This window comes from Macrobrachium rosenbergii, chromosome 13, assembly GCF_040412425.1.
Source record: "Macrobrachium rosenbergii isolate ZJJX-2024 chromosome 13, ASM4041242v1, whole genome shotgun sequence".
In the NCBI taxonomy this organism is placed as follows: domain Eukaryota; kingdom Metazoa; phylum Arthropoda; class Malacostraca; order Decapoda; family Palaemonidae; genus Macrobrachium; species Macrobrachium rosenbergii.
Genome location: NC_089753.1, coordinates 28,683,748 through 28,699,294, shown reverse-complemented (window position 1 = coordinate 28,699,294; position 15,547 = coordinate 28,683,748). Strand labels below are relative to the sequence as shown.

The 15,547-nt window shown below is 40.8% G+C and overlaps 3 protein-coding genes across 5 annotated transcripts in view; 1 reads left to right on the top strand and 2 right to left on the bottom strand.

Annotated features, from left to right (window-relative positions):
- LOC136845106 (glycine-rich protein 1-like) overlaps positions 1-15,547 on the top strand; it is a 154,546-nt gene that overhangs the window by 90,757 nt on the left and 48,242 nt on the right. The gene's annotated exons all lie outside the window — the stretch shown is intronic.
- LOC136844746 (spidroin-1-like) lies at positions 731-5,321 on the bottom strand. Its single transcript, XM_067113981.1, has 2 exons — positions 5,304-5,321; positions 731-1,677 (listed from the first exon to the last, which is right to left on the bottom strand). Exons 1-2 carry the CDS (start codon positions 5,319-5,321, stop codon positions 928-930), a joined length of 768 nt encoding a protein of 255 aa, XP_066970082.1. The 3' UTR covers positions 731-927.
- On the bottom strand, positions 8,221-10,836 carry LOC136844667 (antifreeze protein Maxi-like). The gene is made up of 3 exons (XM_067113919.1): positions 10,670-10,836; positions 10,476-10,513; positions 8,221-9,035 (listed from the first exon to the last, which is right to left on the bottom strand). The coding sequence occupies exons 1-3, from the start codon at positions 10,707-10,709 to the stop codon at positions 8,343-8,345; spliced, it is 771 nt and encodes a 256-aa protein (XP_066970020.1). The 5' UTR covers positions 10,710-10,836; the 3' UTR covers positions 8,221-8,342.

Below are 15,547 nucleotides of genomic sequence, written 5' to 3'. Positions count from 1 at the left end.
TATGTTTCTTAGAAGACCTAAAATAGAGAAAGAGAGAATTCGAGTAACTGTACTGTCTTACAAAAAATATTATAATGTCTCTACATTGAACTCTGAGCTACTCACTTTTTCTTTTGTTTTCTCTTTGAAAACCTTGAAATTCGAAGGTCTCTTCGGAAGATGCGTCTTAGAAATCTGTAAAAAGAATAGTTGGGAGTTCTTGGCATGACCAGAATATTACCTAAACGACTGTGAATGGTAGATATTATAAGGTATTCTTTTTATTAGTTTTCTGTAAAAGAAAACTATTGTGCTGACTTTGTCTGTCCGTCCGCACTTTTTCCGTCTGCACTTTTTCTGTCAGCCCTCAGATCTTAAAAACTACTGAGGCTAGAGGCCTGCAAATTGGTATGTTGATCAACAACCCTCCAATCATCAAACATACCAAATTGCAGCCCTCTAGCCTCAGTAGTTTTTATTTTATTTACGATTAAAGTTAGCCATAACCGTGCTTCTGGCAACAATATAGGATAGACCACCACCGGGCAGTGGTTAAAGCTTCATGGGCCGCGGCTTATACAGCATTATACGAGACCACCGAAAGGTAGATCTGTTTTCGGTGGCCTTGATAATACACTGTAACGGCTGTACAGAAAACTCGATTGCACCGAAGAAACCTCAGCGCACTTTTTACTTGTTTGCTGTGTTTCCATGACATTCCAGAGTGGAGATAAAGAAACTACACTTTCAACATCGCAGTTTATTGTCAAACCTTTCAGAATGTTTTCCATCTGTATAAATAACCTTTCCAGTAATAACATTTATATGAGAGCAACATAATCTTCATCAGTCTGTTAAAATGAGAGAACTTTATATTTGCCATGAGAAACCATCTTGGAATATCCACACACTGACAACATCGTTTGAGTCATCCTAGATGGTTACTGGTTAGTGATATCCTCCGTATCCCCCTCCAAACCCTCCTCCGTATCCCCCAAATCCTCCGCTGTTGGCCCCCTTAGCCTTGGCCAAGGCCTTGGCAGCTGCGCCCTGCGCTTGTCCTGCGGCTCCGATGGCCGACTGCAGGTCGCTGATGACCACGGCCTGCTGCTGGTGGAGGGAGTTGGCTGCCTGCTGAGCCTGCCATGCCATGGCGTTCTGGGACTGGAGGACTGCTTCTTGGGCTGCCAGGCTGCTGGCTGCCTGTCCTGCCAACGCGTTGGTCTCGCCGGAGACTTGGCCCAAGTTGCTCAAGAGACCGCGAGCCATGGAGGCTGCCACCCTGGCTGCCTGCTCGGCAATGTTGGCCTTTCCGGCCAGGGTGGCTTCTTGGAAGGCAGCTGCCTGGGCTCCCTGGGCTGCCTGCGTGATCTGGGCAGCCTGGGCCTGACGGTTAGCGGCAGCAGCTATAGCAGTCTGGGACGCGGCAGAGGCAGCAGCTGCAGCACCAGCAGCAGCACTGGCAGCAGCTCCGTGAGCGACGGTTCCTAGGGCAGCGAGGGCGGATGTAGCTTGTGCGGCCGCTTGGTTGGCTACGTCAGAGGCTGTTGGGCCGTGTCCTCCTCCATAGCCGCCTCCACCTACTACCAAGTAGCTTCCTCCTCCTCCCCCATAGCCACCACCTCCACCTCCATAACCACCTCCTCCTCCTCCTCCTCCTCCACCACCACCATAGCCACCATGTACTCCTCTTTTATCCTGTGGAAGAAGTGGCCTTCATTAGTAAAAATGGTTCAGGTCGTGAGAGATGTCTTGTTTCAGTTTATCTTTACATTTCAAGGTGCTGCTAGGAAGAAAGTCTTACTTTTCAAGGTGCTACTGGGAATGAAAGTCTTACTTTTCAAGGTGCTACTGGGAATTAAAGTCTTACTTTTCAAAGTGCTACCGGGATGGAAGTCTCTTTACCTTTCAAGGTCCTACTGGGAAGAAAGTTTTACTTTTCAAGGGCATACTATGAAGAAAGTCTTACTTTTCAGTGTGCTACTTTGAAGTAAGTCTTTTTAATTTTCAATGTGCTACTGGGAAGAAAGTCTTACTTTTCAAGGTCCTACTATGACGAAAGTCTTACTTTTCAATGTGTTACTGAGAAGAAAGTCTTACTTTTCAAGGTGCTACTGGAAAGTAAGTCTTACTTTGCAAGGTGCTACTTGGAAGACTCATCTTTTCAAGGTGCTAATGGCAGAAAACTTACTTTTCAAGGTGCTAATGGGAAGAAAGTCCTAGTTTTCAAGGTGCTACTGGGAAGAAAGTGTTTTTACTTCTCAAGGTGCTACTGGAAAGAATTCTTTTTACTTTTCAGTGTGCTACGGGGAATAAAATCTTTTCACTTTTCGAAATGCTACTGTGAAGAAAGTTTTTTTGACTTTCAGAGTGCTACCAGGAAGAAAGTCTTACTTATCAAGGTACTGCTAGGAAGAAAGTCTTTTCCCTACCTTTGCTGTTGTTTCCTGGTCACCAGCTAACGCCACTCCTGCAAAAGACAATCTTATGAAAGGACTATTTGATAAAGAAAACATTTATTTTGTCATTGCATCATATATATATAGCTAATGAAGGACAGACTATGTGGGGTTATTTCCTGCACTGGCTACTGAATTCGAAACAGGCCAAGTCAATGGTCTGCTTCTAAGCGCTTCGAGAAGCAGATTAGCTGATTTACGAAACAAGTAAAAAATGCGCCAAAGTTTCTTCGGCGCAGTCGAGTTTTCTGTACAGTGCATAATGCTATATGAAACTTTCAGTCACGGCCCATGGGACTCTTAGCCGCGGCTCATGAAACTTTCAGCCATGGCTGTGTGGAGGCCTGTGTTGTTGGTACCCATAGAGGTGCCAGACGCACGATCATGGCTAACCTTAACCTTGAATAAAATAAAGACTACTGAGGTTAGAAGGCTGCAATTTGGTATGTTTGATGATTGGAGGGTGGATGATCAACATACCAATTTGCAGCCCTCTAGCCTCAGTAGTTTTTAAGATCTGAGGGCAGACAAAAAAAGTGCGGACGGACAGACAAACAGCCAACTCAATAGTTTTCTTTCACAGAAAACTAAAAGGTACCGAGAAAAATATTTACCAACTGCAAGAAAGAGAATGTAAGTCGTTTTCAACATGGCCGCCGTGATTCAAATCGAGAGGAAACGAGTGTGAGTTCCTTCCTTGAATGCTCTTCGCTATATACTGACGATTCTAAGCAAACCTGCCTGCTTTTTATAATGGACGCATTCGCTTAACTCTCTGGAACGGCACCTCACGCGATTGACCGCAATACCCCATTAGTTACAAGGAATGCAACTGTCGGTAATCGACTTCATTTCTAAGGCCTCCAAAGGCAATGAAAAGAGCTGCCGTGAGGTTGCCTTTCACTAAACACTGGCCGAAGACAATAAAACACAATACAGAGGTAGCTTTGAGAAAAGAGGCTTTGACTGTTGTTCTTTTGTTTTCAGTGTCTGTTCTTGCGCTGCCCAAGCCCCTTCACGAGGACTGTACAGGTTGTTTAATGAAAATGTCGCTTTTTTAATTCGTTGTATGATCTGACATGGAACAGTTGTTGAATACTTAGAAATGTTAAAAAACTAAGTTGGAAATGTGAACAGTGTTAAGCTTAATGATAAAGTTCCATATTATCAAAAGCACATTATCACACGTCCTAGCATGTGTTAATCTACAGGAACACATTAGTAAGTTGTATTTCAAATCATTAACAGAAGAATCTTATCCAAGTCCCAAACGCCACTACCACTTCAGAAATTCCAGAGAAAATGCAATGCATCACTACCTTAATACTACAGTATCCTTGCATTTTGATACATTTTTATCTATTTATCTATTTATTAGTTTATTTTTTTTCTTTTTAATAAGTGGTATCTCTTTTGTCTGTATTTCCCTTTACTTCCTCTTACTTCTTCCTAATGAGCACCATAATATTCTTTGGAAGCTTCAGAATTTCAAGTCAATGGCCCCTTTGGTGGGCTTTCATATGAATAGGTTTCATTCTCTGAACAAGAATAAATAATAATAATAATAATAATAATAATAATAATAATAATAATAATAATAATAATAATAATGAGATAAAGTTCTTTGAATTTTATTATGTATGTTGTTTTAATGTAGCAGATATCTGAATTACAGAGAATTATATGAACACCTAATTCAATTATAAATAGAGCCTTAGTAGAATTTAACTCATCCCTTCAGCAGTTAAAGAGAATTCTAATGTATTCTTTATTTTTCTGTTAAATGACATTCCCGTGATGGATGCAATCTTTTTACACTGATATTTGACAACCTTTACTCCAGCTTCCGTTTCAGAGGTGGAGTTTATGTGCTTGCAATAACATAAAGATGCTTTCATCTAGATTTTTGGATCATGAATCGACAGTGTGATGTCAGCTGGGGCCAAATTCATCCTCCAGAGTTTACAATTATTCCATGGTTTTTCTTTTCTTCGCCTAATTCGACGAATTGTGACTCTTATTTGATCTGCTGTTAGCAACAGTTGTTATCTCCTCAGCCACAAGATATTATTAGTTCTTTATCTTGGAGATTCCAGTTTACACTTCTCTGACTGACTCTGTTTCACCCAATGAGTTATTCACCTGTTCAGTTACTTATTCATTGGAGCAAAGTAGATGGATCAGGTGAGTTCACAAGCAATATGTCTTCTTGATCTACCTTATCGTGCATTTATTATTCTGAGAAGTTCGACAGCGGGGCACATTTACTGCATACTTCTGTTGCTGTTCAGCAAATCTGGGTGATCTTTGTAGTGCTAAGGGGAAATTTATGATCTTGAAATCGTCTGGTCCTACAAATGGATTTTGGTTCTTTGCAAGTCAAGTTCTCAGCGGCATCTGCTTGTCCACCTAGCTTCTATATTTCAAGTGACTTGAACGTTTTGCCCCGCAAAATTCGTTCAAATAGCCTGGCGCGAAATAATGATTCTCATGGGAGGATATCCGTATCGAACCCAATATGTATTATTATGCCTCACAGGATGATATCTAGATGCAATGGGTTAAAGTGGATATATAGCGTGCTCTCCTGCTGCATTACTTTTTCAATTTTATTATTTTAGCTGACTTTTCCTGTAAATGATATCAATAATCTTGATCCTTCTACTCTTCCCCTCAATAATCCATTCTCCTCCGTATTATTTCGTGCTTATAAAATTCACAATTTTTTTGGATTTCTGAAAATAAGCAATGCAATTGGCCAAACCAAATTCGTACAATATTCCTTCAGTAGATTGAATTTGAACTGGCTTCAACGTTTTCCAGTCTTCATGTTTACCACGCCAATTCATCCAGCTTTCAACTCACTGATTTAATTTCTGCCATTGTTAAAGTATTTAGATCATTACTCCAGCGGCAGTTTCTTAAACGCATTGACTGTAAGTGTATTCTTTGGCACCATCGGTAGGGACATGTATGTTCATCCCTTCAACGTATCTAGAGTTAATATCTCTAAGGCGTTTGAGTCTCTGGTAACCTTACATCTTGTAAACCGTTTTGAGCGGTCGCACAGATAGTTTCCTATGCAACCAGTTGACAGCATAACATCTGCTACCTTTCTGACCTCTTAATATTAGCCTTCATTATTCTGTTCTCTCACTCACACTTTTCCTCCTCATTATCAATGATTTTCTCCAGTCTATCGCTAGAGTAGGATCTTTATTCTGTCTTGACTGAAATAACTTAACCATATTCTCGATGATACTGAAGTTAATCGTGGTTGGCAGAAGCGCCTGTTGCTCACCACCAATCAGACGTTGCAATTCAGATACGTCAGCCGATCAGAAGCAAGATGGAATCCTCTGTGATGCCGGCTGCGGATTTTTACCGGCAGTAGAATAAAATGAAAAAAAGACTATCAGCTCCTTTTCAGAGCACTTGCTGTTGTTTTCATGACAGTGGTTTGTTCTTATTTGTGACTGTCTTAAGCTCCTCCGTAAATCTTTACTATAGAGTGAAAATAACTAAATTCTCCTCGAATTAATGAGTTCATTTGTTGATCATTGTAGTTGACTTTTTATTATATGTTGATCATTGCAGTTGACCTTTTTTCATATGTTGATCATTGTAGTTGGCATTTTTTCATATGTTGATCATTGTAGATGACCTTTTTTGGGGGGTTGGAGATTCCTCTAATAATACTGTCTTTGGCCTTAATTATTTGACTTTTGTCTGAGGGCTACCCTTAGTTAAGAGTAAAAGGTTTAAATATCGAAAAATCCAAAATCTGTACCTTCAACATCATCTCAGGAATGCTTTGAAAGGAACCCACAGTCACAAACGACAGACCCCTTAGGGGGTTAGTGCCGTCAGTGGACCTCACGTGGTGCACTGTAGGCATTACTTAAGGTTCTATTCAGCGTCCCTTAGGCCCCTAGCTGCAACCCCTTTCATCCCTTTTTCTGTACCTCCATTCATATTCGCTTTCTGCCATCTTACTTTCCTCAACCCTCTCCTAACAAGTGATTCATAGTGCAACAGAGAGGTTTTCCTCCTGTTACACCTTTCAAACATTTTCGGTCTCAATTTCCCTCTCATCGCTAAATAGCCTCATAGGTCCCAGCGCTTGGTCTTTGGCCTAAATTTTATATTCCATTCCATTCCATAAACGACAGATTCCTAATTCCCACAGTGAACCCCCAATTTAATCAAACCCATTTCCATTCCAGAAGCCTCCCGGAAGAACATTCCCAGGAATTTCCCACCACGGTAAAAATTATGTCTTTATCAGTCACCAAATGTGATGAGATCTTGTGGTGTCGTATATTGCAAAAGAACGATTGCGTTACAAATATTGTTTCACTTGTTCTGATGACATGACTACAACAACTGCAGCTCTCAACTACAACAACTGCAACTCTCAACAATATTAGACAGAGGATGATTTAGTTTTAGAGTTAATTAATTTTACAAGACCACCTCAAGAGAACTGCGCTCCCACAATCTTGTCAGACGAGATACGTTTTTTACATCAACGGTCATAATAAGGGTCTTTATTTTACGTTTGTTGTTATCATCCACAGTTATATATGACAGAGAACAACAGAACTGAAGGCTTTCCTCCACAAATGAATCATCAGTAAGCTTCTGAGCAAGGGATGTCTAACAGGAGACCATTCTGAGGCCGAGGTAAAGACGATATGACGCAAATTAGTTTTCAGAACAAAGGCCCCCCAAAAATAGTAAACCTCTGAACTTGCAATATCGCAGCTGATACAGATAAAAGCAAAGACGTTTATGGGGAAGAAAAATTAAAATTGACAAAATCAGCTTCAATTCGACTTGATCTCGTAATGAAAGTCATGATGTCAAAGATTTTCTCTTTAGAAAACTCATGGCTAAGGATTGCAAATTTTACAATGTCCTATAAATATATTTGCTTTGATCCTACTTCTAGTTTGGAAGCTACTATGATTATAGACAGACTCGCTTTTCATCCAGTTCTCATATCTCGGAGATTAATTCTTTATCAATTAAATTAGGAAACAAGTAGAAAATGCGTCGAAGTTTCTTCGGCCCAATCGAGTTTTCTGTACAGCCTGTACATCGTATAATCAAGGACACCGGAAAATAGATCTATCTTTCGGTGGTCTCGCTATAATGCTGTTTGAGTCGCGACCCATGAAACTTTAACAAGGCCCGGTGGTGGTCTATCCTAAATCGTTGCCAGAAGCACGATTATGGCTAACTTTAACCTTAAATAAGATAAGAACTACTGAGGCTAGAGGGCTGCAGTTTGGTATGTATGATGATTGGAGAGTGGATGATCAACATACCAATTTGCAGCCCTCTAGCCTCAGTAGTTTTTAAGATCTGAGAGCGGACAGAAAAAGCGCGGACAAAAAGAGTGCGGACGGACAGATAGCCATCTCAATAGCTTTCTTTTACAGAAAACTGAAAACCAGTGTTTTTCTAGATAAACTTCTTTTCTGAGATTTATTGATATCGCGAACTTTCTCTTCATCCTCTTCTGACTCTGTCAACAGACAGGAGTTTTCGCAGAGATTTTATTGAGGACATTAAAATAAATATTATTGGTATTTTCATCACAAGGAATATATGTAAATTCATTGTCTACATCAAGCGAAAACCACGATAAATAAAATCCATCATAACATCAAATGTGCGATAAGAACTAAAAGACCAATATAATACCATATGCTTTCACTGTAAAATATTTTATTAATACAGATATGACAGTCCTGTACAACTTCAGTGAGGACATCAAGCGACGTCCGGAAAGCAGGAACAGATTTGCAGGCACTCAACCCATCATACTTATAAACAATTAGATATATTTCATATTATTTCGCCTAAAATTAGTCTCTCCGTCAAAACCAGATCTCTTCAATGGCCGTATCCCCCGTGTCCATAGCTGCCCTTGGCCTTGGAGATAGCCTTTGTGGCAGCTGCCTGGGCCTGCGCGGCAGCTCCCGCTGCGTCTTCCAGGTCGTTAAGAACTATGTATTGTTGCTGGTTGAGGGCGTTGGCTGCCTGCTTCGCCTGCCATGCCATGGTTCGCTGGGCACTCAGGAAGTTCTGCTGCTCAGCGTGGCTGTTGGCAGCCTGGTTGGCCAGAGCCCGACCCTCAGCCAGGATCTGGGCTACGTTGGCAGCCAGTGTCTGGGCCATGGAGGCTGTTGTCTTGGCAGCTTGATAGGCGATGCTAGCTTTGGAGGCCAAAGAGCCTTCGGCAAAGGCAGCGGCTTGTGCCCCCTGAGCAGCCTGTGTTACCTGGGCAGCCTGAGCTTTCTTGCTGGCAGCTGCAAACTGGGCAGTCTGTGCAGCAGCTGAGGCAGCAGCAGCGGCTGCAGCTGCAGCTCTTCCACCGGCAGCGTGAGCAGCGCCTCCTAAGCCTGCCGCTGCAGCTGTGGCTTGAGCAGCAGCCTGATTGGCGACGTCAGAAGCGCTGGGGCCGTGTCCTCCGCTGTAGCCTCCCCCAACGACCACGTAGCTCCCACCGCCACCGTAGCCTCCTCCATGGCCTCCGCCGTAGCCTCCTCCTCCTCCTCCGTGTCCGATAGCGTAGCCTCTCTTGTCCTGGGGAGATTAAAACTGATTATTCTTCCCTAGAAGTCTCGGTCTCCCAACACAGAGCTTTTCTGACAAAGGTACAAGTTGTAACTCATTCTAATGTTCATTTTCGCCTGAAAGAGATGTTAATTGAGGACCCGTGTTTATATGGACACAGCACATCTGAATCAATTTTTTGAAGACGCTGTAGAGTAGATTAACATATGTTTGATGTACGCACAGCATTTTTCCACAGTCCCTTCATTTTACATTGCCTAGACTGAAAATTGTTCTGACTACCTCAAAGGGGCCTCGTTCATTTGCTGTTGTGATTAGTTATTACTATTTCAGTGTTCCTGTATAAGCATAGATTCAAACTAATATGTTAGTTTCCTACGTGTATGAAGCGTATTCGCAAACGCCCACACGTTATATGTATATATGAACACGTTTCTAGGGGCTATCAGTGACTAAAAATCTTGCAATAAGCAGATTCGAAACCCGGCAGATTGTGCATCACTCATTATCCGTTAGGTTCATAGTTGCACAATGTTTTAGAGGCATTGTTCAAAACGGCTTTTAATCAATTCGAATTTAGAAGACTGGTGTATCTCAGGGTCCACGAAAGATCCTGTTATATTATTATTATTATTATTATTATTATTATTATTATTATTATTATTATTATTATTATTATTATTATTATTCAGAAAATGAAGCCTATTCATATGGAACAAACCCACCGCAGGGGCCATTAACTTGAAATTCAAGCTTCCAAAGAATAAAATGATGTTCATTTGAAAGAAGTAACAGAAGGTAATAGGAAAAGAAAGAAGAGGTCAGTTATAAGAAAAAGAAAAATAAATTAATAAATCAATAAATAAAGAGATAAAAATGTAAGTAAATTATTAGAGATACAAGGATAACTGCATAACTGCTTTAAGACAGTAATGCATTGCATCTTAGCTTGAACTTTAGAGGCTCTAACCGCACAACATCCTCAGGGAGGCTGTTCTACAGTCCAACGGTGTGAGGAATAAAGGACCTCTGGAACTGAGAACTTCGACAGCACGCTCATTGCATATCGGTGCTGCTGTTCAGCAAATTTGGAGTATGGAAATATGAATGGGAGTAAGTGGAATGCCTCTGTTAAGCTATCATGTCAAAACCGTGTTTCCCCAAAATTATTTGCTGGTAAAACTACGCAGAATCATGTTCGTTTCCAAGACAAAACGAGGCAAGTCTTTACAGAGCAAAACCGTTTATCGTAATAATAATAATAAAATCTTGGGTGACAAATACGTAGGTTTTAACTTTCACTTTTCACTGTTCTTACATTTTTCTCTATCTCTTTCTTTCCTTTTGAAATGGCCTCTTTGTCCGCGTTTGTATATATGTATGTATGTACCTTTTACATGTATTCTCATACAAACTCCAATACCCAATCCCAGGATGAAAAATACTCACCCTATCAGCTGATTCCTTTTTATCCTCGCTCAAGGCACCTGGAAATCGAAAAATACAGATCTAATTATAAATCAGAAAAAGACATCTATTTCAGTTTCACATTCCCAAGCTTGCGATTGGCCCATTTGACTTCTGTAGCCAACCAGACACCTTTATCAAAGAAACTAAAAGACTCATTTGGGATTCCTACTCACCAATCACGAGGAGGGAGACTAAGAACGCTTTGAGCATCATCGTGTAGATGTTTTGGGGGCAGCAGACCAAGAGCTTCTGTCGGGGAAAGCCGTTTCACTTCTTTTATATAGATCTCTCTCTCTCTCTCTCTCTCTCTCTCTCTCTCTCTCTCTCTCTCTCTCTCTCTCTCTCTCTCTCTCTCTCATCGGCGCGTGGCCTCATTTCATTGAAGGCTGTTTTGGACGTCAACAATTAATAATTTCCTTTCTTTGGTCTAATACAGGTAATTTTTTTTTTTTTTTGTTCCTTAAGCCTGCGAACATAAGGCAGCATTATCTACCTATTTATATAATCCAGCAAAAAAAAGATAAAGAAAGGAGTTATCAAAATATTAGCAATGCTTTGATAAATCAGACTCGGTTACATTCTTATTGTGTGAAAGAAAGATTGCATTGTATTATATGAATAAGTGAAATCCTGCTGGTCTTTGTAGCATATCATCAGAGCTGAATTTTACCATTATTGACATTACGTAAAGTAGTTTATAATCCCCAAATTCATTTAATTTCCTCACAACATTGATGTCCATGAATTTCACTAAATAATAGGACTAATGAATTCACATGTCGATCAGCTAGTTTCCAGTGTAGCTTTCCAGACTTCTATCTACATTTCATCAGTATCATTTCTGTCTTGAGTTTTCTTATAGCATGCTACTCTTAGCTCTCTCTCTCTCTCTCTCTCTCAAAACACACAACTGTTTCCTAACAGTCACTAGGTCCACACACTTCATCTTTGTCTGCAGATCGGCCAGTTTCCAGTATAGTTTTCCAGAATTCAGTCTACATTTTATCAATATCATTTCTTTCGTGAGTTTTCTTATAGCATGCTACTCTCAGCTCTCTCTCTCTCTCTCTCTCTCTCTCTCTCTCTCTCTCTCTCTCTCTCTCTCTCTCTCTCAAAACACACGACTTTTTCCTAACAGTCACTTGGTCCACAAGTTTCATCTTTGTCTAAACCCACGCTGTTACCCAACTAATTTCTCTGTTAAAGCCTTCTTCGACATTTCAGTCAGTCCCTCGGTGATCTTCTCAACGAGTGTTTTGCTGTCTTGCCTCTTAGTAGATAAACTATTGTTGGCCACTGACTTGTGCTGGTCCGCTGGTGAGGTTGCTAGCGTCGTGGCATGCCGCTCAGATGTTGCGGGTTCGAGGCCTCCCCCCGGGTGATGAAAAATGCATTGCCTCTGTATTATGATCAGTTACTGCTGCAGTGCGGGGTCTGTGGTGGGAGGTTGAAACCAACATTCTTTGGAAGCTTGAATTTCAAGTCAATGGCCCCTGAGTGTTTGTTCCATGTGAATAGGTTTCATCCAATGAAATAATAAATAATAACCAGCATTATCCTGTTTCTTACCAGCAATTTTTCATCATGCGGCAGTTTTCTGTTCTCAAGTCTTTGATTCGCTTCCCTTATCGTCTGCATTTTCCATAGGTGTAACCGAGTACCGAGACCTTTCCGTGAAAAAAAAGGGACGCCGTATCTTAAGAACTAACCATGGAATTTTCTTGAAAATAATCTCATTATGTTTCCTGCCCACAAATTACTGTCGAGCTGCTAATCTAATCTTACCTATCCCAACCTAACCTAACCTAGGGGCATGGCAAAAAGACAGGGGCTGGTGCAGTGCTAGTAGCATACATCTCAGGAATTTGCTTACCGTCAGCCACCAACTTCACAAAAAGTTTCTAAAATTTTACTTCAATTCAGCATCAATGTGAACATCATTCTGTTCTGCCTCTCTTCAGTCAGCTAAATTCAAGGGTGTTCTGTAGATAACTCACTCCATCTACCGGGGCCTACATTCTCTTCTGGAGGTATCTGTATTTGCGTACTTCTACTCTAAGATTTATTTGCTGTCATTGCTATTCCTAACATTCTCCTATTCTCAGATCAAAAAAATTTTTTCGTCTTTCCAAAACATTTAATCAGTTCTCGTCTTTTCTCCTTTTCTCTCTCTCTCTCTCTCTCTCTCTCTCTCTCTCTCTCTCTCTCTCTCTCTCTCTCTCTCTCTCTTTTAAATATTCCTCTGCATAAGGGATCACCAACTTTTATTCCTAAGTACCCCTTTTTCTTTGTTAAACTTTCCACCATGCCCCCAATAATCAGATTATAAATACTGAATGGTTATTAACTGATTTTCTCTCTCTCTCTCTCTCTCTCTCTCTCTCTCTCTCTCTCTCTCTCTCTCTCTCTCTCTCTCTCTCTCTCTCTCTCAGCTGGCTTGAATACATATGTATTAACCATTCAAAGCACCTTTTGGAAACCGTGTTGTGAAAAATTGTTACCCCGTAGGGGGAAAGTGTCGTCAGTGCACCTCATGCAGTGCACTGTAGGCATTACTTAAGGTTCTTTGCAGCATCCCTTCGACCCCTACCTGCAACTCCTTTCGTTCCTTTTGCTGTACCTCCTTTCATATTCTCTTTCTTCCATCTTACTTTCCACCCTCTCTTAACAATTGATTCTTAGTGCAACTGGGAGGTTTTCTTCCTGTTGGATATCTCAAACCTTTTACTGTCAATTTCCGTCTTAGCGCTGAATGACCCCATAGGTCCCAGTGCTTGGCCTTTGGCCTAAATTTTATATTCAGTTCATGAACCTAGAGGACTGACTTTCCCTCATCCTGCCATCCTTCTTCATAAAAGCCTCTATACACAAATACTCTTAGATCCCACAAGGAACCATCCTGTCGTATCTACTCCTACCTCTCTCCCATCAATGTCATTCACCTTCATAACCATCATAGCTATATTCTGATCCCTTTCTTCTCCCTTGCAACTGCCTTCTATTTTCACTTTCACTTCAATTAAGTAATGAGCGGATGTACCTCCATCTACTTTCCATCATTATATGCAAGAACTCACTCTCCAGTTCCTCGTTGTCATTTCCATATGGTCAAGAGTTACGCCTATGAATCTGCTCGTTTGAAAGCAACAACGAAGCATCTTTCTTTACCAATTACATTCTATCCACATATTGATAATGTTTTGTTCAACGGGCTTTTAACCCTTTAACAAGATCTCTGACCCGAGGAAAAGTGTCCTGTGTCACCCAGGTTCTCTTCTGCCCCAGGAGAAGTATCCTCCTGCCACCTCAGCTACAGTTTTCCCCCAAGAAGTGTCCAGTGTCACTATCCATAAGCACTGAAAAAGGCAACAGTCAGTCAGTTAGGGACTGGCTTGGATATTTAATATCGTTTGTTTATGCCGTATTATACGTGATATATTATAATAATGTATAAATAAACTGCTGTAATTGAATAAATGTAATAAGGAACAAATATATTGATAAATCTTACCATAGTATACAAAACGCAATATGTCTCCAGACATTTTTTATTTGCAACAGCAACAGCCTGTACATATGCCTCTACAGTCAGATTCGTCATCGTCCAACCCGGGAACAGCTCTGTCACCAGTAGCCTTTATCAAGATACCTTGATTCGAACTCCATGAGGGCACGTAACGTCTCTAAGGTCGGGACTTGCGATCTCGACTTGACCTGTTACCAGCTTTATTCATTTCTTTCATGGATCCCCAATCTCCTCCTAGGCGGGTAGAGCCTTCCTGTGCTTAGCAGATCTTCTAGGGTGAGGTTGATAGCCCGTGCCCTTTTCTTGGTCTCAGCTGATGGGCGGCAGGGCAGGGTCAAGCTACGGACCTATCAAATGCAGGCCCTGTGCTCTTCCACTAAGCTATGGTACCCACTCCATATAAATGCGAAGTATGGTCATAGCAGAAATTCTCTTCTAGATGTACAACATAGATGGAAGTAGCTTAACTTCTATAGTGATCAGTTGGATAAGAAATTGACATTCAAACTGATATGATTAAGGCAAATTATTAAGAGAAAGGCAGACCGCAGAACAGAATAGGCATTTTTTCTTGGAAGTATATTATAACTATTCCAGGTTAAACACTGTCCTAATCAAGCACATCAACATCAACATCAACAGTTGCGAAAAGACAGAACAAATCTGAGGAAAGGTAGGAGTTTCTCATCAAGATATTTGTGGCAAGAGGAAGTTGCTGCCCCAAGGAGGCACTGATGTAGAGGAAAAGAGAAAGAATTAAGAAAATAGTTCCCCTTGAAGCCACGTCAAAAATCTAAGGACTAGCACAGTGATTCTCAAATTAAGTGCCTTGGCACCCACTGGGGTGCCACAGACAGTGCCTAGGGGTGCCGCAAGGTCGTCATGAATTTTGTCTTGGCTAGATCATCTCAATGAACATTTGTAAAAAAAAAATTTGCAGAAGTCTTCATTTAATTATTATCAGTGTGTCTACTCTAATTATGTTTATCTAATTCTTCTGATATGCCCTTTATTTGCACAGTATATTTCTGCATGTACGGTGTGCTGATTTTGGTTTGAATATGGATAATAATTTTATTCATTAAATAAGAAGTTAATTCATGCTGATATGGTGGGATGGTGAAGAAGGGGTGCCACGGTAATGATTACATAAATTAGGATGCCATCACTGAGAAAAGATTGAGAACCACTGGAGTAGAAGATAACCTGATGCAAAAGGCCAGACACGAAATCCCCATATTGTTCACCAAGCTTTGTGGCTTCTTTATTGCATCATATTTACCTGTTTTCTGTTTTTCTCATGTGACAATAGAGACATAATACAGGGAGATTGATCTTAACCGTGACTGCAAGATGATTTACATGTTAGTTCATTGACAAGATTTCACTTTGGAAGTCCAGGGCATTTATTTATCAAAAGTTAGCGAGGGCTGTAATAAATAACACTCAGACTTTACACATACAATTATTTTATTCATATAGAAAGAGAAAAAGACGTTCACAATAGCATCCCTAAGAGAATCGT